The 23,131-nt window shown below is 40.0% G+C and overlaps 1 protein-coding gene across 1 annotated transcript; it reads right to left on the reverse strand.

Moving 5' to 3' along the window:
- Nucleotides 1–1,617: 1,617 nt before the first annotated feature.
- On the reverse strand, nt 1,618–14,820 carry cracr2aa (calcium release activated channel regulator 2Aa). Its single transcript, XM_084555701.1, has 18 exons — nt 14,634–14,820; nt 11,941–12,365; nt 10,425–10,536; nt 10,155–10,344; nt 9,300–9,446; nt 9,015–9,105; nt 8,802–8,897; nt 7,563–7,750; nt 7,086–7,157; nt 6,431–6,476; nt 6,216–6,301; nt 5,777–6,125; nt 5,540–5,675; nt 4,865–4,946; nt 4,616–4,730; nt 4,340–4,441; nt 3,897–3,973; nt 1,618–3,450 (listed from the first exon to the last, which is right to left on the reverse strand). The coding sequence occupies exons 2-18, from the start codon at nt 12,175–12,177 to the stop codon at nt 3,363–3,365; spliced, it is 2,214 nt and encodes a 737-aa protein (XP_084411827.1). The 5' UTR covers nt 12,178–12,365; nt 14,634–14,820; the 3' UTR covers nt 1,618–3,362.
- Nucleotides 14,821–23,131: the final 8,311 nt, after the last annotated feature.

Genomic DNA, 23,131 nt, shown 5'->3' on the forward strand with positions numbered 1-23,131 from the left:
CCCACCCCTGTAACCCCGCCCCTCTCCTCGGGAGACACGCCCACAAAGGACCTCGACGGACATGGGTAGTGTTGCCCCGGCAACCTTACCGTTCAGGGTATGGTTAGAGTATGACAGCTCAACGCTCTGAAGCCACATCAGCTTGACACATAGAAGCTCAAACCACAAACTTTAGATCACTATATACTAAAATAAGATAACACAAAGACAAAGTAACGCTGTACCAGTTAGCAGACAACGGGCTAAATAAATCGGGTAACCTACTGTTCCGCGGTAGCACACACAAACAGAAAACATGCTAATTAGCATCTTTCTTTAATACTTTAAAGTATTAAATGACAACACCACTACAGCCAAACACCAGTAGGTTAACATACTATACATACAGACACACAGGAAGTGTCCGATAGACAAATAACAGTTAAGATACCGAGTGTGTTTAACATGGCTTTAGCATGCTAACTTAGCCACATGGTTAGCTCCTCTCTTCACAGTATATTAACCACGTAGCCCTTTTATTCTGGCCTCCATTTAAACTGTCCATACATACAACAAATTCATACAACATAGAAACAAGCGTTTGCCGCTCCTGTTAAAAGCTACCGCCACAGAGAGAGTGGTGTTTGCTAGTTAACCGAAAGAAACACAAATACAGAATTATTTTAAATTAAATGAAACTTACATCTTTGTGGCGGTCTTATGGCTTAGCTCCATTCTTGTGTCGCGAGTCCAGCGTCGTATTGGCCCCAAAACAGTCAGAGGAAAAGAGTTTGGAGCACACCTGCAAGTTGTTGCTCATTACATGCCAGGACCGCTTCATTGCTCATGTGTATCCGATGCTTATGCTGAAACTAAATGTGGCTTATCTTCACTAGCGTTGTCTCTACCTGTATACACGGAATGAGGTGCTGTCCGAAGCCGTGTAGGGACCATTGACTGGTAGGGACCATTGACTGACAGGGCAGAGCGATCTAGTTACGTCACTAGTTTATCAAATTTGAAACAGCTCGTTGAATGACATTTTTACACTCAGACAGCTCCTAACAAACTGACTGCTTGCCTTTCTATCAGCTTTTCTGAGCTGGCAGACATGCCACACACTCTACTAAATGTAGAAAACGCTCAAAAAGTGAGTTTTTCATCCGATGTCCAAACACAAGCCTTTCTTTAGTCTACATCTGGACATAATACATGTCAGGCAATCAAACCCCACATACACTGATCAGGCATAACATCTAGATAGACGTTCCTATTGAGAATCAGTGTAATAAATGATTACCTCCTGTAGTTAAGTTCTAAAATCTTAGCTTCAACCAATGATGGGAATCCTGTTCCTTGTAGCATATTTACAGGGTACTAGCATATGACGTACAGTAATGCATGAGTTACCACATCTCAGTCTCTAGCTGCATTGCAAGTTGTTGATCGACACTGCAGCACACTGAGTCTGCTCTCCATAAGACCTTTGCCAAGATACCAACTGAAGGGTTTCCTTCAGTCAAGGCATGGATCTTGATCTAAATCACTTGAGAAGGTTTGACATATTAAAAATAAAAACAATTTGCATTAGTGTTCTTCAACACTTGAGACATACATCTAAAGTATTTGATAATCTTTACTACATTGTGTTTTCTATAGTGTCGAGAGGCAGCCACGATCCAGCCTCCGTTCCTACGTCTTCAACACCCTGCAGACACTCTAATGACCTAATTATAATCGAAATTTCAATAACTGGAAGCACTGAAAAATACCTTTATAATGCATGCAACTAATACAATTAACAAGTAACAACATCTAAATGCCTTCAGGGAGCAAACTTAATTTATTTATTCCTGGGTGTTTTATAGGGTCCCGGCTGGTACAAATAAGCAATACTATAGTACAAGTGATTAATGCTTACAATCAATTACACACAATAGGTAATCTTATTTATTTAGAACAATACTGGCATCGATTCTGAAGGAAAAAGATAACCATCTGGCTGCTCAAAATACCAACACAAATATAGATTTCTATATATTGTATAATACATTGTGATTCTAATAAATTGGCATGTTAATTACACATATATTGCTTCTTTTTGTTTTTATTATTATTTAAAAAATTATGTTGATTCACATATTGTCATGTCACTTTGAAACTGAATAAAGTGCAATGTTTAAATTGATCCACTGGGTGATGCTGCACAACTAATTTGAATTTCATTATACCAGGAAGAAAAGCATCGCGCTAAGGTGCCTTTCACATGACATATAATCATTTATTTCTATTTACATTTATTTACAAACATTTAAGTGATGTGTGAGATGCTGGCAGTAGTGGTGCACTGTTAGTGACAATAAAAAAAATTACATTTTACCAAAACTCACATTTTAACCATCTTGTAAGAAATTATATAATTCAACAATTTACACCGACATCATTTTCATAAAATACTTGGCACCATGTTTCTAAAGTGATATGTAATATATAGTCTGTGCTTTTGGGTTGTCTTCCTGCTGGCCTGTCTAGACTTCCTGTTGTTAAAAATAAATACCACAAAACTGAGCCATCCTCCCAGCAAAATGCTCAATTAGCAAAAACGGTACACAACTATGTATGTACAAAAGGTGGACAGAGAACGTAAACACTTGTAATATAAAACACTATCAATTATTCCAACCCCGAAAAACATACTACACAATATACTACTGTACTGTGCTGAATGACAGTTTACTTTGGCCACCACATAAAGAAATGACAATATCCTGAAATGTCACATGATACCATAAGTAATCTAACCACAAACTTAAATCAACATATTCATGGGAACTAAACATCAAACACTTTACTAAGGTAGTGTTTACTGCAAGAGTGTTTGATAATGCCTTAAACTTTATAGTTACTCGAGCTATTGTGTCTACAGGATCGACAACTTGAACAGTGTTTATATTAATACACATGGTAAAAACGTAAAGGGCCTTGGGAAGCTTAATAAATAGCTGCTTGAGGAATAGTTTGATGTTTAAAAAATATCTAAAAAAAAGTTTTAGTTTGACTCAAAAGAGATTTGGTTTAACTTTATACATTTGTTCTTTTTTAATACCTAACTTTCAAGCAGAAATTCTACGCCCTTTTCAGCATTGTATCTGTGAAATAGCAATTTTCCAAAATGTTCACAATAGAGCAACAACAGCTTACATTTGACAATATTATTATCATTTTGGTGCTGGGTTTTTGCCCTGAGTGCTTTAACACTGGGTGAAAAACAGTTGTGCTGACAGACAGAATAATGTGTCTTCACAGGCACATGTGGTCACGCTATCACATTGAGTATCTTACTAGAGGGTAGTGCTACTGTGTACGTGTTAAGTGTTTATCTGTTAGCAGCAGGATTTCTTCTTCTCTGATGGGCCGCTGACCAGTCGGACCGTCATCTCCTTCTCTCGGTCTTCTTGCTCTTTCAGAATTCTAGAAAACATAACGTGGCATAAACAAATAAACTCTTTCTAACACAATAATGTTTGTCGTGTGCCCCGTGTTACTGCATACGTAAACTGGTCTGAAAACGTACATGTGCTCAGCACCTGTTACTGCTACTGCATCCTAACTTGCACATGCTGTCAAAGAAGTCTATTTCTGAGCGTAGGAGTCAATCAAAATTTGTTTAAGATTAACAAAAAGGTGTATCTGCAGCACGTTTTAATACATACCTCTACTCGAAGTAAAAACAGTCACTGATATTGCACATACAGGGGTCAACAATGAAAATATAAACAAGATTAAATATTTTCAGTTGGGACTGAATTCTCTCTGATGTGATCTTTGGAATCAGATAAGAAAACCTCTTTTGTGCTTCAAAAGGCAAGTAATTGAAGGCTCTGAATTACTAAAGGCTTTAAATTACTGTTTCTCACCTGGCTAAATGAACCATGGACTCCACCACATTGTGTCCTGAGCACGCACTGCATTCATAGAAGGTCATCTGGCAGTCCTGTAAAAGGAGGATGAAAATAAAATTAATTTTGAGGGAAACAAGATAACGATTTTCTTCAATATTTTTCATACATTTGACTAAAGAATCCTATACTTGCTATTGCAAAAGCAGAAACAGTAAACATGCCTCATGTAATAACATTATCTGACACAGACCTTTCCAGTCACCATGGAAACTACAACATACACCAGAGACCAGAGGGATAAAAAAAAATAATCTAATGATAAATAGTAAATTAAATAAAGATGATAAAAACAGTCACAGAGTCATTCTGGAGCAGCTTCCACATAGCACTCTTTTATTTCTGGTCTGAATGACTGATAGATTCATAACCTTCAGTTTAGTAGGAAAAAAAAAACGGACCTTGGCTAGTCTTTCGCCCACTCCTTTCTGAACTTGTCTTTGAATCTCCTTGTCAGTTTTGTTTCCCAAGAGCATGATGGGTATGTCCTCACCTGCACCTTCCTGTCAAGGAGGAGAACAAAAAAATATTTGTCTTGTACCTTAGAAAATTGATTTACAGTCTGGAGGAGGTAACTAGAGTAGAGCAACAACTAGGGATAATGTTGAGTAAGCAAAAACCATGTGCTTGTGGTGTTCCAGTGAGAACGTGTTCAGCAGAAACTGTTACGGTCTTACCTTTACACTTGTCAGCCACTGTCTGACAGCTGTGAAAGTCTGCTCATCGGTGATGTCATACATCACAACCACACCATCAGCCTTGCGAAAGAACTGCTTGGTGATGCTTCGGTACCTGCAGAAGGAAGAAAAACAAAGTGTTCTTTCATTATTCAAATGTCTCAAAGAATTTCCCGTGCTTCAAGTCAATTTTTTTTTGTCTATTCCCTTTCCTTGTCTATACTTTAAAGCCAACTGTAAACCTCTCACCTCTCCTGTCCTGCTGTATCCCACATCTGCAGTGCCACCTGGCTGTTGTCCACAGCTATTGTCTTTACACTGTAGTCTACACCTGCACATACAGACAAGAACTTTGTGAGACAAGTCAGAACATGCTGTGTGTAGAAATTATATTTAGTTATTAGGAAACAATACACAGCAAACATTACTGTAGAAATACACTCACTTCATTAGGATGAACATTAGAGTTCATTAGGTATACTAGTGCAAATTAATGCATTCTAATGTATGTTGAAACGGCATAATAATGGTGGTAATTCAACAGTATAATAATTTCCAAGGATTTTGTACACAAATGTCTTATGCACAGAAGATAAGACACCATGGAATATATTGTGAACTCGACACAGCACAGTAGGATAATGGCAGTGAGAGGATCATAACGTACAGTCTGTACAGTTCCTCCTTACGCACTATTTCAGTCTTTGCTTGTACTGCTGACACTACTGTACTCTGAGGAAAAACCAAATGTATATCTGGTGTCATAACCAACTGTTGCATTTTAGAGCTGTGTCGACAAACACATACCAAACCTGGTCAACCACAGGGCTGAGTGCTTTGCTGTCTTTGCTCACAGGAACTGACAAGGGGTGGGTGGGGTGGGGTGTGGTGGAGGTGGGGTATGTTTATGTTTGCACCACATACCCACAGTAGCAGACGTGCCAGGGTGGAAGGACTCATCACAAAATCTCCGAAGGAGGGAGGTCTTTCCAACACTGGAGTTCCCCACCAGGACAATCTTGAAGAGGCGGTCAGGTGCTACAGGACCACCTCCTTCCTCCTGAATGAAGAGGATTAAAGGAGCAGGGATCAAACGTTATGGAAAGTCACATCAGTCGAGTGGCTGGCAAACAGTATTTCACTCAGTGTCTGCAGGCTTACATTTATGCTGGTCTCCTTGCCAACAGGTTGACCCCTTGGAGATGCTGGGGTTTCCCTTTTCTCGATACTTCCATTTGATTGTTGCTGGTGGGCTGATGACGCACGTGGGTAAATGTCGCTCATCACCAACTCTATATTTTCTTCACTGTCCGAGACTTCCTCTCCTTCGTTACATTCTTCAAGAGGAGTTGGGGTTTGATAGTCGCTAAGCAAGTGGGGTAGGTGGTCCTCCTCGATGGAGATGATCCTCTGGAAGTGCCCTCGCGCGTTCGCTAGGCGAGAAGGCTGGTATGAGCCATTTGCTTGTCTGTGTGTCACAGAGCTGGGGGTCAGCTCCTCCTCATCCTCACTGCGGATACACAGCACAATAACTAAGCAATGGTGATGAAAACGAACTCCTTAAAATGTACATTTAGTGTATAGGTCGTGGATAAATCACCTTTTGAAGACATTTTCATCTGTGTGTTTTACAACAGCCCCCACAGGCCTCTGCTTCAAGCTTGACGTCTTGGGATTCTTTGGTTTCTGCAGAGTCAAAAATGCAAAGAAACGATTCTAGGATCAGTCAAGCTTTTACCTTAATCTGGGATCTTTTAAAAGAGCACAAAGATGTATCATGCAGAGAGGCTAAATTTGAATTCACATAAAACACACCTCATAGCATATGTCCCTTTCGTCCCGTAAATGTTTGTTCATTTCTCTACAAAAGAAAAAAGAGATTCAGAAGACAGAGTGAGAACCTCATAATGTTACTGAACTATTACCTCAATTTATTTGTGTAAGTTAGTGCCTTATTAGTGCCTATCTTGTTTGATATGCTGTATGTATGTAATGTAATAGCCATGATGGTTCTGAATCATCCCAATATTCTTCAGATACAGTCTCGCACATACAAGTCTGTGCAGTCATAAATGTACATTTTCTTAGGTCTTTAAGATCTGTATTTAAGCACTTTCAGTTTGAAATTGACACTATAGTTACAAAGTCTCAGCTTTGAATCTAGTGGGTTTTCATCACCACAGAAAGGAACTCTGTGGGAGATATACAGTCATTCTAATACACAGTGCACAAGGTTTAAGGGTTCACGACTAATTGAACGGACCCACACAGTCTCACTAAATTCAAATTTTTAATATTCTGTGAAAAAACATTTGCCAGGGGTTGCTTGACAGACATCAGCAGACACCCTAAGTTTCATGGCAGCCACATTCTCCACTTGCTTTAATTTTCTGTCTTTTCAAGTCACGTCTTGTCTGAGCGAGTGGAACAAGTGTTACAGACACGTTCAGTCCTCAGTTTTTATCCATACCTCAACAGGTCCAGCTGTTTGAGGAGGCTTGCTCGCTCCCTCTGCAGTCCTTCAGTCAGCCTGTATATTTCCCTGTGTTAACCAACAATGCATTCATTATTATTTACACTCTATGTAACCTCACTCAGATAACCTCGCAAATAAGGACAAAAGACATTGACTTTTTTTTTTAAGATGCATATCATAGATATCATAACCTTTGAACATATGATGAGTCTTTCCAACACAACATGGCCGTACAATATATAAAATAAATGTCTTGAGAATCATCTTGAAGAGCTCAAGATACAGGAAAATGCTTGTGAGTCAAAGCAAACAGACTAACTATAGGAAGTATGACTCAGCATACTGTAAATTTGTAAATGTCACTCGACGTATAGTCATTTCAGGCTAAGTAACATTTTGAGGTCTTTCTGAATTTGCACACTGACGATATAAACTGTGTATCTATTCCTTAGTGTCTGGGGTATCACTCACATTTCCTTCTCCTCATGAAGTCGTGTGGACTGCTCTTGCAGTAAACTCAGCTGCTCCTGTGCCAGGATAAGCTCTTGGCTGGTGTGCTCCAGCTCCCGCGCCAACTCATCATTTGTCTGCTTCAACTTCACGTTCTCCACTTTGGTTTCGTGTTGTTCACTGTGAAGTTCCTGGCACTGAGATTCCAGCTGGAGATGGATGGGTGATCATGAAAGAAACCAGGAACAGGAAGACACCTCAGATAAAATAGATAAATAATACTGGAGACTGTCTCTTATTAAAAAAACAAAACAAAAAAAACATTTCAGCATAAACAGTTGAATTTCAAGTCCTCAATTGTGGGAGAATTCAGATTCAGATTCAGAAAACTTTATTTGTCCCCGGGGGGGAATTTAAGGCACAAGTGAGCAGCTTAACGTGCAAGTACAGACATACATAGAATATACACAGTCATTGCCGTCATCCCCTCAGCTTAAAAATGCATGGCTGTTAAATGAACATTTTAAGCCCCCGTCATATGATGTCTCACATACGAGACATCTGACTGTGTATGACAACAAGCTACAGCACAACAATAAGCATTACCATACCGTATGCTTTGTAAGCTGTGCTAGCAATTAGACCGAGTGACAGTTCTTCACAAACAGGAAACCTATCAGTAAACACTTATCAGCGGTGACCTGTTGATATGTTAATCTGCGGTGCTAAGGAGGGTGACAAAAATAAAAGTCCTTGTTGGCACGACACTAGTAAATTCCAGTTCGTCAATTACTCTTAAAAGCACAAGCATGTAAATAGAGTTGTAACGTAACCTATTGTTACCCGTCTATTGGATTTAAAAATACACACTTCTATCGCTGCTGGTGAAGAGGTTTACTTGAGATGCTTGTCAAAAAAGCAACTGAACAAAACTGAGTGTTAAAGATGGTTAATGCTGCCATAAAAAATATTCCTTTGTAAATAGCTCTACTGTGATAATTAGTATGCTTTTTTAATCAACACCTTTCTGATTATACAAACAAAATGTCCCAGGAGTCTGTTGGACAAAACCTGTTGTCACTTCCTTCCTTTAAGTATGATGAATATCATCCGCTGATACTGAAGAATTTATGTTAACCGGTGCACAAACTGGTGCCGAGGCATTTGGCCCGGAGATATATCAGTGTGTTATTTGTCGTATGGTTTTACGTGGCTCACGACTGCATTGCAGAGAAAATCATCTTGCTGACGACCACTCACCCTTCTCTGTTTCTGGAAGAGTTGGTCCAGCTCCCTCTCCTTACTCGACAGCTGCTGCTCCAGGTCTTGACTGCGACACAGAAACCGCTCGTAGTCCTTGAGTAGCGAGAAAAGAGACAACGAGACAAAGTACACGGATGAAAAGTAATAATGAAAGTAAAGAGTAAAGAGAAATGTTTGCTGTCAGTGAAAACACACGTAATTGTTTTGTACCTGCAGCACAATCCTGTCCTTTTCATTTTTTATTTGCTGCTCCATTTCCACGTAGAGCCGCTGGATCTCATCATCATGTGTTGCTGCTTTTCTGCGTGGATAAGATTCTGATGTGATAATATTCTCTATTTGTAAATGACATACCCCTGACTACAGAAAAAGCTTCCTTAAAAAACATATTCACTCATTAAGGATACACCTCACAGCACAGAGAGACTCCAAATGTAATTAAGCTAGAACCGTTTACAATGACTAGTAATGAAATATATAAAGAGGCTCACTGACTTTTTGAGAGCACTCTCCATCTCCCTCTTCTCTTGATTTGCCTCAATGATCTGGGATGTCACTCGGGCCAGGAAGTCCTCAAAATTGGATAAAAGGTGTGGTTCATCCCGGCGCAGCTGGGCCCACAGACAACGCACTTCGGCAGGGCTGATGGGATAGAATTAAGGATGGAAACAACAAGTGCAGCTTCATATTAGCAGTCTTTGTGATGAGGAAAAACTGAAGATGTGGTGAGGACATGAATGTAAATTCTAGCTTTGCAATGTAGGCAGCAGCTCAGGTACAAGGACAGAATTCATTATTGCAGTAAAACCACCGCCTCTGAGATACAAGGTTAAGAAAATCCCTGAAATACTTCACGTTAAGGTCTGGCGAACATCAATATCAGTTAGTGCTGCACAAATAAATCTGATCTAAAATGTCATCAAATGTCTCCTGCTCCAGCCAGGTAAATGGAAGCCAAGAGGATGTGTAAATCTGGCATTTACTTCAGCTGCTGTTTTATTGAGCCGCATTTTCTCGTTAAAGGTGAGTCTAGTCATGCATTTAATGTATTTCAGACTCACAAAACAGAGAGATTTCAACTAAGTTAATAATGACAAGTTAATAATGTAGAAAAGAGCAATTCAGAGGAAGTTGATATTTATGCTTCAGGTCACTTTGTGAAGGACTGTGTTTTCTAAAAGTAAAGCTTCTATAAAAGTTTTTGCAAGTGGAAACTTCCAACTCTTGTTGCTGATTATACTCTCAGGCTAAAATACCTAAAGTATAGACTTAAAGGAGACTCAGACAAAGTGTGCAAAGATATGAAGTGATACGACAGCTCAAACTGTATTACAAACATACAGTACTCACTCTTCAAAGACACTCTTGGCTCCAAGGCTGTCCATAAGCATACTAAAGTGTTTTTCCTCATCATCCTCATCTCCTCTTGCCATTTTCTCCTCCCACTGGGTCTGGTACAAGACCTCTGGTGGGCTCCTACTGGGGGTTTTCTCCACCATACCTTCCTCTGTGGATATCTCCTGGCCAAACATAAACTCACCTAGAAAACAGTCAAACGAAACATTATAAACGCTGATGATACTAGAAGAAATGTTTAAAGCGCAAATTGACAAAACGCACTAAAGCCCGAGGAGAACTCGCTGAGGGTAAGGTATCCGTTGCCATCAGAGTCAAGGGTGTCGAATACGTTCTCCAACTCGTCCGCGCTAAGAGGAAGCTCACCGTTCAGCCTCTGTTTAACAAGACACAAAACACAGCTGCTGGTAGCGAGAACAAATTTTCAAGGACATTAACACTACTGTAGCTATAACAACTGCTATTTGCGACTGGAGCTATGGCACAGTTTGTGCTCCTTTCTCAAACTTTCAAACCTGTCAAAATTAGCTTTTTATTTTAATGAGAGAATCAGAGAACAAAATGTGCACCCTCTTCAGCAAAGCAGTACTTCATACTCATATTACGTACAAACACCTGGGATCTTCCCAGGGCGGCGAAAGTCTTCAATCATTGACTGGGCAGCTCCACGGAAACAGATGGCAGCTGAAGTGACATTGTCAACCACCGTTTAACACAAGATATTAAGTACACAAAGTATTTGGCATTTGGAGGAGTGACAGCTGCTCCTTAACCGAGACGTTAATTCGTAGGAACAGGACAAGTCAGACGTTCCCATAACCCTGGCCATGACCCTAAGTGCTGGACCAACACAGCCACACCTCTGTAAGCAGCTCGGTTTAATGTAGTGTTTACACTGTGGCAAATGTTGACTAAAGCCACTCTTACAATCCAACGTAGGGACACGGAAAGGATACCATCTGTGTATGACTATCAGCTGGTCTTATAAATGTGTTATCTGGGCAGAACATACCCCTTGTGTCAGCAAACAGTACAACTGTAAAGCTAACCTGTTAGTGGTCATGGTGTGAAACATACTTTAAACTGTGAAAATACAGTAAAAATGTGGTGACTGAAATGATAATAAATAGAACCACTTCTGTATTTAGCCGTTATTATTACAACAATATTTGTCAGATATATGGAAAGAATTAAAAACTTTTGTAACATTTTATACAAACGGTAATTTAAACAGAGCTGACTGCCAATGCAATTTCAAAACCATTATGATAATAAACACCTGATCAAAGCTTACTCCCGATGTATTTATCCTCCTCAAAGCGAGAGCCTAGAAGTGCTTCATCAAAGGTCTGGCCACGGTGTACATGAATATGCGAGGGGCAAGCGAATCTGCACAATAATGCGAGTGGAGGAGATGCATGACAAAGCTCCGGCGTGCCTCTCTGTGTCTCTTTTGATGCCGCTTTGAATAAGGTGCACATTCTGTATCCGTGTTCCATTCAGCAGCATTAATGAGTGTACAGACTGTCCCTGCACTTTATTTAGTCACATTATTATTCAGGATAGAGTTGTAATTTTCTGCGCAGTGATAGATGGGTCCACCTCACAGACACTTTATCTATAATGTGTTGTTAAATTAAGAAGTAATGATGTGTTTCTATTGCTTTTCCAGAGTAGTATACCCCTAAAATATAACCTGCTCTCTCTTCTTTCTGTTACTCCTGTTTTTCTTCTGTAGGTTTAAGACATTTAAACTTTAAAGTTTATTCAGTAAACTCACCTGCATGTCACGTCGGGTGATGAAGCCCTTGTTCTCATTGTCACACATCTGGAAGAACTCATGGGTTTTCTCCAGGAAAGTGTTTTGTCCCACGTCCCCATTCTCACTCTTCCTCCGGTCACTTTCACGCGCACAAGCCTCATCGCCGCCGCCGCCTCCTTGCCTTTGCCATGCGGTCTGGGCCACCTTGCTGCTTGTAGTATCGGTGCTGGCACATGGAGCAGCAGAAGCTGCCATGGTGTCTGAGTCTGTTGCTAAAAGAGCGTTTTTTTCCTACGTCCTTCACATGAGCCAGGTACAGACAGATGCGTGGAGGAAAAGGATCCCGGAGATGTCGAGCCTCAGGCTGCTGAACATGTGAGGCTTTTGCCAATGTCAGCGATTGTCATCTCTTAGCAACCACCTCTTTAATTAGTGGATGAAACCTATGAGAGATAGAAGGAGAGTCTTCAGTTACAGCCCCCTTGTCTAGTGAATACAATGTATAACAATGATAATATTGCTGTAGACACTGTAGGAAAAAACAAAAACAAATGACCTGCTTTGTAAATTAGATGGTATTGTAAAAAAACACACGTTGTTCAAACATGACAAATTAGAAAGAGAATTATCACCAGAATACAAAGAAAATCAACAACATATATCCATTAAAATAAAGTACTTTCGAGTTTACAGCAACTGGATCATTGTGCTTATGGAAATTAGTATTTTTTTTTTACAAACACACTCTGAGATTCTGAGTCTGATTTACATAGTGTGTGTTGTACACTTAAAACAACTGCTTTACCCTCAGGGATGGTAGTCCCTGCTCAGACTAATGTCATCCGACACTGAAAAAATAAAAAAAGTTGTGGTATGAAGAGGGCGGCGTTGTTTGTCTAGAACTATTGACTGATATGACTCTCTTAGCAGTGGGTTCAGTGCACACCATAGTTCAGCATGCATTGGTTTGCAAGACTGCCTTCCAGTTGCGCACCGTGAGAAGGTTCAGTCAATTCGTGAACAAAAAGTGTGTGTGTGTGCGTGTGTGTGTGTGATGACCTACGCAAAGACGTGCACGTAAGCAGGCAGACGGACAGAAGAGAACGCAGGATCCGAAAAATAATAAACACAAAGACATGCACACACGCTATATGCCCTTTTAACAGAAGAAGGGCCACGAAGTGAACGAATAATTGCTCTCTGAAGCATTTTTAATGAATACATTTAATATATTCAGTATCTCACATGTATATAAAGCTTTGTTAAGCCTAAATAATGCAGATACAAAACTCACATTTCTATTAAAAACACTTTCAATAAGCCCTTTTCATTAGTCTATTATGATATTTCCCAAAAAAGTAGTATGCACTATGAAACTTTAGCTATTTCTGAATGTATCATGCTTAAAAGTTTGAGGCTACACGTTACGCAACATCTGCAAGCATGACAAGCTTCACGAGAAAAATAAACAACCAATTTACTTAGACATGAGAAAGGAAATAAGAAGAGGAACTACGGTCAAATGATGTTAGGAAAGAATAATGTAGTGCTCTTGTCCTAATAAAAGCTATTTTTTTTTTTTCACACAATTCAACATGTGTGTTTAACTGTAAAGGTAGCAACATTCTCGGTCAAATTTGAATCGCTTATACAAAGGTTTACCACTATTTGTCTTTTCCCCAAGATCCAAGGTTCCCATGGCGGAGCTCACTGCTTTGCATATATACACCTTATCTCTTTTAGGGCTAGACATGCAACAGCTGTTAGAGCGACAGAAACATTTAAAGCAAGCACTGACGTTGTGGTTAGCACTCGAGAGAAACAAATTTAGGTTTTGCTAAATCATTTAACCACGACAGGTTTCAAGTCAGAGATATTTCTATTGTCCTTTCACACTCTCGCTTATGCCACTATAAACTGCAATAGTGCAATTTTTTTTTTAATAGCACAATCAACACATTATTTTGAATGGCATAATGTAGTATTTGCCATCTCTGAGTCATGTCTATACCTGCAGCAGCCAAATATAAAGTTGGATTGCACACTCGTGGGCAGCATCCACAAAGGAGCTGAGTAGAAATTCAACTTCCATGAACTAAAATGTAAACACTGTTCCAGGATTAAGAGAAAATGTCTGTTTAATGAGACAGTAACACAGTGGGGGGGTTTATAAGGCATGCTGCCTCTTCCTTGCTTCCTTAAAATAAGTTTTTTAAAAGCTAGAACCAGAGTAGGTGCTTTCAGGTTAAGTCGTCATAAAAAAAATTGACTCCATTTCCTATTAGGAAGTAGTAATTTCGACACATGATAACAAAAAGTCACCCAGCAGCCTTGGGATAGATTAAAAACTGACATGTCAGGTACCTGATACACCTGTTAAGCGATCCATTGTCTTCACCTTAACGCGTATAAACAAACGCTAGCACAATGTGAACTTAATGGAAACCGAGCTGAGCCAAACGACAGGTTAGGGTCAAACAACAACTCCCGTTTCAAGAGAACACGTGTACCCTCACAAGATAAAAGTCACTTCTCGATATTATGAAACTTCCTGTGACGAATGAAAACTTTGCAGGATTGAGTAAATAAACGTTTTATACTTCCTCATTATAGCGCCTAGCACACTGACTTTTGCAAACGCCTGGCTAACTGTCAGATCAATTTAAGCTAGTTAGAGGGATGTAGCGGGGAGGGAAGAGTAAAGTACGTACCGGTGAATATATACAATTCATGCCGGAGAAACTCTTTCTCCGTGTCATTCGTATCCGCTTCACGGGAGGTTCACCGTTTACAAGCGACAACTGCCGTGAGTGACAGAGTGAGTGCAGGAATTTGACTGAGCGCCGACGGGGCAACAGAAAGAAAAAAAAAGGGGGGCGGGACTTGGGGCACTCGGCAAACTCATCGTTGGTAACCGTAGCAACGCCAACACGGAAGTGAAGGAAGCCCAAACCAAACGAACATCTGAGCAGATATCGTGCTAGAGTTCTGAAGAAGAAGGAAGTAAAGGAAGGGCATTCGTTTTTTTCCGACAGCTCAAGTTGTTCCAGTATATGAACAAAGAAACGGGTTTTGCCTGAAAAGAAATCTTGCATCTGTGTCTTTGGACGGTGCTAAACTACACCGTACAGTAGAATACACCGATCAGGCATAACATTATGACCACCTTCCTAATATTGGTGTAGGTCTCCCTTGTTCCTTCAAAACAGGCTGTGACAGTTTTAGTGGGGGGCCTTTGGGTCCTATGGGTTGAGGGGAGGGGTCTCTGTGGACTCTCCTGTTGACTACTCACAAACTTCTACAGAACCACAATAGAAGCCATCCTCTGTCTCGGTTTGACAGTGTGGTATGGGAGCTGCACAGCACAGCACAGGAGGGACTTGGCAAGGGTGTTGAGAACTGCTGAGGGGATTGGGGGGGACTCTGTCCATGCGAACTAAGTCCGAAGTAGCTCTTCCTTCATGGAAAAGGTACTTAAACGTCAGAACAACAACCAACAGACTGTGAAATCAAATCTTATTTTATTCCTATAGTGCTTATTCTATTGTTTTTTATATTTGCACTGCTTAAGGCAGGAGCTACCAACCAAAATTACCTTATGTTCTCACATAATGACAATAAAGGATTCTTGATTCTTGTTTCTTGATCAGGCTTGTTCCAGTGCATCCCACAGATACTTGATCGGTTTGGGATCTAGTGAATTTGGAGGCCAGGTCAACGCCTTGTGCTGTTCTTCATTTATTTTTAATTTTTTTTAAAGTTGTTCCTAAACCGGTTTTGTGTGTGTGTCTGTGCCAGGCCGCATCCTGCTGGGGATGGCCGCTGCCATCAAGGAGTGTCATTGCTATGGGGTGAGGGTGGATGTCTAAGTAACATCCACACGAATGCCAGGTTCAAAAGTTTCCCAGCAGAACATTGAATTGTCACAAGATGGTCAGTGTTATTTACTTCTCCTGTCAGTGGTTTTAATGTTGTGGCTGATCGGCGTAAATGTTGTATAGCCAGCGTATTATCCTGTAGCTGGCTAATGAAGTAACGTATGAATAAATAAATGAATGAATGAATGAATTGTTGTATACTACTCTTTAGATAATCTTTATAAATATATTCATCATATTTGTGCATTTAAATTACAGTTGTTGTTACTTTATACATATTTTTTTATACAAAACATATGGGAACGTGATGCACTGACCAACTGTATAACGACTAGTTAAAAGTTGCTCTATCAACTACATTACAATGGTAAAATGTCACAATAATCAAATACTGCATAGCACTTATAGGGACAATTTAAATATTCTTAAATTACTTCTGCAGAACACAGAAGCTATTTTACTTGTAAATGAGTATCTATAAAATGTGGAATTACTGCTTTCCACAACTGAACGTAGTAGGCAAATGAATAGCATGAAATAAAAGTAGAAGTGGCATAAAAAGAAACTCAGTTGGACAGTTGTTCATGTGAATATCAAGCCAAAATGACCAGATATAATCATAATTTAAAAAAATTTAAAACAAAATGAGAATGAATGGTTGTCTGTCTCTCTGTGTTGGCCCTGCGATAGACTGGTGACCTGTCCAGGGTGTACCCCGCCTCTCGTCCGAAGGCAGCTGGAATAGGCTCCAGCCTACCCCCTGCGACCCTTCACAGGACAAGCTTTTACAGAAGATGAACGAATGAAAACAAAATGAACTGTTGTGCACTTGTAGTACTAGTGAAGCACAGATGAGGGCAGTGTAGGATGTGTTATGGATCCTCTGAGATCAAATAAATAGCTTTTCAACACCAGTTTTTCCGTCATAAACCAGGAAGCGTATGTTTAATCAGACGCTTTTATGGAAGTTATTATTAGACTTATTGACCTTTCAACATGCTGTAGCGGCTTTTTGACTCTCCATCTGGCCTGTTATGGAGTCTAATAAATGGCACACATGATCTTGGACGCAGTCTTGTAGCTGGTGGGTCTAATCTGCACGGGGAAGAGTCTCATAATGTACCATAAAAATGTGTCTGTACAGCAGCCAAGCAGGTGTAAAAGCACTCTCCCAGGCCGCATTTGTCACAGTTTCCCATTTCACGGGCTCAAACTACATGGATGTTCCACATGTGTGGCGGTGATGAGAGCCCTTGAGCTTCAGCCATCCCCTCTTCAAGTTGTTTTTGAAAGGCTGATTTGCAGCAAACAGATGCATGTGAGGCGGCGCTCCAGTTGAGATTTCAGAGCCAGATGTGTTTACACTGAGGGACACTGAGTAATGATCATTAACGCAGCGCGCATTGCTTGCACGAGTGACACAAACAAGAGCAATAAAGCAGGGGGGATTTTAAATCTTGTGTTTTATTGCAATTTATTTATTATCCCTAAACGATGTACGAAATAAAAAAAATTGCCATTATTTTACAGCCACCGTTCTTCCAAATTTATCATTCATGGATTTTGACAGAAAACTACGGCCTGGCTCTGAAGCCACTAGTGAAGGCCTCTGGGAGCTGTTTCCACCAGTGCAGAGGCGAACCTGCAGCCAGTGTCACCACACAGCTCCAGTTCAAGGCCTTGGAAGGACTGACATCACACTTGGAGAGTTTCCTCTTGCTCTGCATCTCAAAGTGTGAGGGGGTTGTGTGCAGTCGGGGCCCTGGAGTCATCTGTGCCACTGCTTCAGTGTCTCTGGTATTATGTGGCCACGATCATAGATATACAAGTGGCTGGGAATGTGGATACAAGTGTGGACAGCTATTCCGCTTGTAGCCATGGCTTTTCCTGTATCTCTGCGGCTAAGGCTTGGGCTTTTGTTGTCTATAAATGATCTTTTGTGCTTTCAGTCTCAGACTTGTCCCGGGGAAAACTGAAGAATCCTGTAAAACTCCACAAACAGTACTTGATATTTGTCATTTCACCTGCGCAGTTTGGGTAAACAACTGAAAAGTTCCATCTAGGGCAAAGCAACTTTGAAGGATTGTTGTCACCTACTGTACAAGGACTCCAAATTTAGAGCATTTCCGACAGCTATGATAGAGTACATTTGCTCTTGTTTTCATCTACACATTCCCCAATGGCACTCTGGCTTTTTTTACTTCAGGTTTTCTTAAGGTTCACTGGCAAATGTTCTGTCAGGGCCACAAGATGACTTTCAAGTTCTGTGCACGTTCAAATGAATTTTGTGCTTACATTACTTGAACTTTCTTCTGAAATGATTTCAATAAAAACCTTGAAAATAAATGTGTTTGTAATTGTAATTTTAAATTTAGCCTTACCTGCAGGTATCACTGTATCGCTAGGACCTCTAGGTGGCACTCTATTGATGTACTCTAAAGTATGATAAAGTGGGAGAATCCAGCTGAGCACCTGTGGACTTAATTTACTGTCAGAAAATTCACATTTAATGATTCTGGATATGGCGATAGAGGATGTTATGGTTAATTTATTGGTGCTGTGCAGTGGAAGTGAATTTTGAACGGATAACGTAAGCCTTTCCTTTCTATTATCTGCACATTTGTGAGCCAAAAAAAAAATCGTCCACGGTATCATTTGTAAAAAAACGAATTACTTTCAGAGAGGAATTCACGTGCTTCTTGCTGCGGCTGTACAAATATAACATAGACTTGTTGATTTGTTTTTAATGCGCTGTTGTCTGGGAGCTATGGTTAACTTGCAGCCTCAGCATTCTTCTGTCACAAACAGCCCTATCCGTCATGCTCTCCCTCTGTGATCTGCTATTTTTCATGTTTTTTTGTTTTTTTTTCTTCACATCACAGCGATGAGAGGTCTGACCAATGTGACTTGTATTTTCCAAGGATGTGGGATCGGTTGGGCGCGCAGTCATGTGGCAACCTGGCTCCTCGCGCTTGCCAAGTTAGTTGGACAGTGGTGAGCATGCAAAGCAAGCATGCTGCTGGTATCGCTTCTTATCACATGGAGTCTTATTGTGCAAGACAAGCTATTACATGCTCCATTTACGGGGTGGCTGCTGATACAATGAGGGGCAGAGTTTCTAGCCCGTTGTTTGACATAACAGTAAGCATCCGTTGCTGTCCCTTTCTACCCTGTCCCAGTCAGCATCTATGAACTCCATTATGGGGAACATACTGCTTGCACTTGATTAGATAAATTGCTTGTAGTGGCCAGTGTTGAAAATCCATCTTGTCGCAAGTTTGCACCTTGGAGTCCTGCTTGAAACTGGTTTCGTGGCATTAGACACAATTACATATAAGTACCACTTGCCATAGGCCCCTCCTCAGGGGAACATGTGTTTCCTATCGTTTAATTGGTTTCTTCGTATGTTCGCACTGACCACACCGATTTTCCCATTTTCTCACTGAGCCAGTATTTAGGCTCAGGCTTCAGATTTTATCACCTGAAGGAGTCTACACTAGAAGAAATGAAGTCAAAGGTTGGGAAATACACTACATTTTCGCTTTCTTTCCAAGAGTTAAATGAGACAGATGCCATAGTGCATTGCATAAATTGTGGATGCCATGCTGCTATTTTGTAGTTTGCACACAATACACAAACAATATGTAACAATAAGTCGGTGGACAGTTTTTTAAAAATGTTGTACAAGACAGGTCAGGTTCATATTAGCTGTACAGATGTAAGAGCAGTATTGCTCTCATAACCGAACTCTTTACAAGAAAGTATGTTTATTTTCCAAAATGTGAAATTATTTGTTTGAACCCCATACTCTTTTCACTTCTTATTCCGTAACCGATTGCACGCCCGATCAAACACATCTGATTCAAGCCCGATGAACTGCGATCTGAAGGATCAAATTGACTTTTAGCCCCGCCGTAAAATGTTTTTGATTCACTAAACGAAAACTTGAGCCCCGCGGGGGATCATTTTCCCCGGTTGCCAGCACGATGTGGTGTTTGAAACCAGTCCCAGCTGCTTTATTTTCAGCCACTTTCATAACCTGTGCATGCGAAAACATTATCTTTTTTATCTTTTATTTGGCTCTGGCTTTCACAAGTCCCAGTTTACGACCCACAGGAGCCATATTCTGGGCCCGAAGGAAGAAAAAAGGCCAATTTTCTGGCCGACACATCTTCGAGATAAATGCTACTTGCAGGAATGGATTGCAGGTGTTATTTCAATCGTACCACAGACCTGTTTTGGGATAAAATGTCTGATTTTTTTTTTTTTTAGGGTGAACTAAACAAAATATGTTTTGCTATGTAACTAAAGGTAGGAAGATTATTTCCCCATAGTTCACCTCCAAACTTCCTATCTATCTTCAGCTTTACATTTCTTAAATACCAATAGCTTGATTTGTTTTATATCTTTTAAATATAATTTTTTTATATACTGTAGCAGCCACAGAGAGCTTTTCATGCTTTTCATTCTTTATTGAAGTTATCAGGACCCATCTTTACATATGGGAAAGAAAATAAGGGGGTCTCCATAAAATCAATGATCCAGGCCAGACTCACATTGTATGTTTCTGTTTATTTCCAGCCATTCAACCCCTCATCTTTGGGCCGCTTCCCGGTTGTATAAGTTAATGTCATGATTTTGGGTCAGAGAGTCGGATGACAGCAGAGGCTTTGATTTTTAAAATTGAAAAAAAATGGATGGATAAAATAAAGCAGGGAAAAAAGCGCAAAGAGCACGCGACAAACTGCACCACTAAAGCAATTAAACACCTTTTTTTTTGTAGTATACTGACAATTTATTTATACCTGTTAATAAAGAATTTAATAAAAACTATGCTTACACCCACTTATTTTTATTGGCCTAACATCAGCCTTTGCTGATTTCCCAAGAGTCTCCTAGACAGTTAAAAGCATCAGTGTTATAAAACAACAAAACGCACGGTTGTAGACTTGTCTTCACAAGTTTGACCATCAATATGTCCCTTATTATGAAGGTGATAGGCTGTCAGATGAAATAATCCACTTCTATCTCTTATCTCATTAAAGTGCTAACGCCTGAGCATAATTTGTCTGCTATTTCACATGATCATAGCTATTCCTTAGCCATTATATCAAAATATATATAATAGCCAAGTATCTATTAAATATAATAGATTTAATGAATTCAGTCTATCTAGATTTAACAGATCAAACTCAAACGGTAACAAAAAGAGGTAAATAAAATGAAGAACATATCTAACTGCACATCTTGAATTGGTTGTGCGGTTCTCCTATAGTCAGCAGTATGTCAGACAAACCTGTGCAGCCGCGCTCACATAATTTGTTCGACAAGTCAAGGATGCGACATTCCTCTAAGAGAGATAGAGAATTAATATGGGACATGTCAGATTAGCACCATAGCCTGCAAAATGCTAACTTTAAGCAACAACTATTCGATAGAATTTGGTTCATTGTTTAAAGAAGTAAAGCTATGATCATTATTTTTATGTTACAGTTAATGGATTGAATGAGCATCTGTATGTATTTGTCAGTAAATCACAGAATAATTTAAACAACGGCAGGGTTTCCCACACGATGTTGATGCTATGGCGGCCCGCCATGGTCTCATAATGAACTGGAAGTATTTTTGTAATGTGAAGCTATCTGTGTCGTTTACTTATAAAAACTGACGTCACCGCCACTGTTTAAAATCAGATGTTTGTGCTCTTGATTATTTAGACCATGGAGATTGACAGTTATTTAAAGAGAGTTGGTCGAAACCCGGAGGAAACGACTTCAGAGGTAACGTGAGCTAGCTGAACTATAAAAGAGCTAGCTAGCTATTGAAAGTTAACAGTTTACTATGAATTAGTTTTACTCGCTGACTTTATTTAATCTTACATGTCCATAGAATGCTATATTTCAACAGTATTATGTTTAGTTTTCCTGTATATGAGCTAATGAACAGGCTGCTGCTATTTGTTGCTAAATGCAATATCTGCGTCATTAAGGTAATTTAAAGACGGACTGATACAAAACGCATTAACTTATCCTATGTACAGACATTTCATACACTTTAATTTTTAATGGCTGGGATAACATCATAATAGACAGTAGAATTAACAATAATGTTAGCCCTCCACAAAATCCTGTGGGAAACGCTGCTACAGTATTTTGTATTTTAGGTTTCAATACTGAATATGAAGGCTTTAAATTATATGCTTATATGGTACTTAAGGTTTTGGAGATTTTGGTCGTTTAGTATAATATTATCATACCGTACACTGTATAAGTTCCTGTTGTAACCACTGTTGAATATAGTTTCTAATCTAAAATGAGTTTTCTTTTAATCCAAGTGTTTTAGTGTTTCATGTTACTCACTCGACATTTTACAATCATTCAGTGTGATGTGAAGTTAGCCAAACAGTTATACGATTTATGCAGTTTTTGGCATTTTATAGAGATTATTCTACAAACTCCTGAGCTGTTAATGCAGATTATAGAGCACCCTGTCATACTAGACATGTTTTTAGAAATTAATTGAATCCACTTAGAGTTTTATTTCAATATGTAGTTAAAAGATTTTCTTCTCCTGTTGGACATACCAGAATATAACGGTTTTAAAATCTCTCTCAATAAGTTTAATATCACCCCGAAGCTCAGCAGGATAACAGTGTGGTGAGAAATGTATCTTCCCCCAAGGATCAAGTGGCTTTAGCTTAGAGCAACAACTCCTTCTCCACAGTAAGGCCCATACTGACATTTTCCATCCTGGCCCTCTGTCAGCAATCCTGGCAGAATGCAATCTTGTTCACGTAACACATGTCTGTAGAGAGCACAGCAGAGATAGCTCCATAACCTGAGAGGCTTGTAGCTGTCTGTGGATAGGCTGCGCACGGTCACGCCAAATCAAGAAGGCGCTCGACTCAATTTCATCGTTATTTGTTGAAACGTTTGGAGACCCGAGAATTATATCAGTAGACGCTGTCAGATATGGTGTGTAATGAGAGAGACAGAGAGATAGACCTCCCACTGATAATCACTGTGGTGAATGGGCACTGCCTTCTCACTGGGTGGCACGTCCTGGGAAAGTCTGCTCCGACCAGAAGGCAAATACCGCATCAAGACCGGCCGCGTGTTCAGCCAGGCAGTCTGAAGGCCGTGGCATCAGTCAGACCGTGGCGGGCTTGAGAGGAAAAGGTTTCCCAGCCTCACTCAAGGCCGAGCGGTGACACTGATGCACGGCAGGTTGTTATTATAACCGTCTTGTGGAGGGATTGAATACTTGCGTGCAGGATGACTTTCATTGCTCTGTCAAATGTGAATAGACGCTAAGTATTGCACTATAATAAA

Source organism: Chelon labrosus (assembly GCF_963514085.1).
Source record: "Chelon labrosus genome assembly, chromosome: 11".
NCBI classification, from domain to species: Eukaryota; Metazoa; Chordata; class Actinopteri; order Mugiliformes; family Mugilidae; genus Chelon; species Chelon labrosus.

Bases quoted from the DNA above. Each gene is read 5' to 3' on its own strand.
- cracr2aa (XM_084555701.1), bottom strand. From the start codon at position 12,177: ATGGCAGCTTCTGCTGCTCCATGTGCCAGCACCGATACTACAAGCAGC. The intron at 7,158-7,562 runs GTGAGTGATACC...TGGTTAACACAG, and splicing joins CTTCATGAGGAGAAGGAAAT to GGAAATATACAGGCTGACTG. The intron at 6,126-6,215 runs GTGATTTATCCA...GTGTATCCGCAG, and splicing joins GATGAAAATGTCTTCAAAAG to TGAGGATGAGGAGGAGCTGA.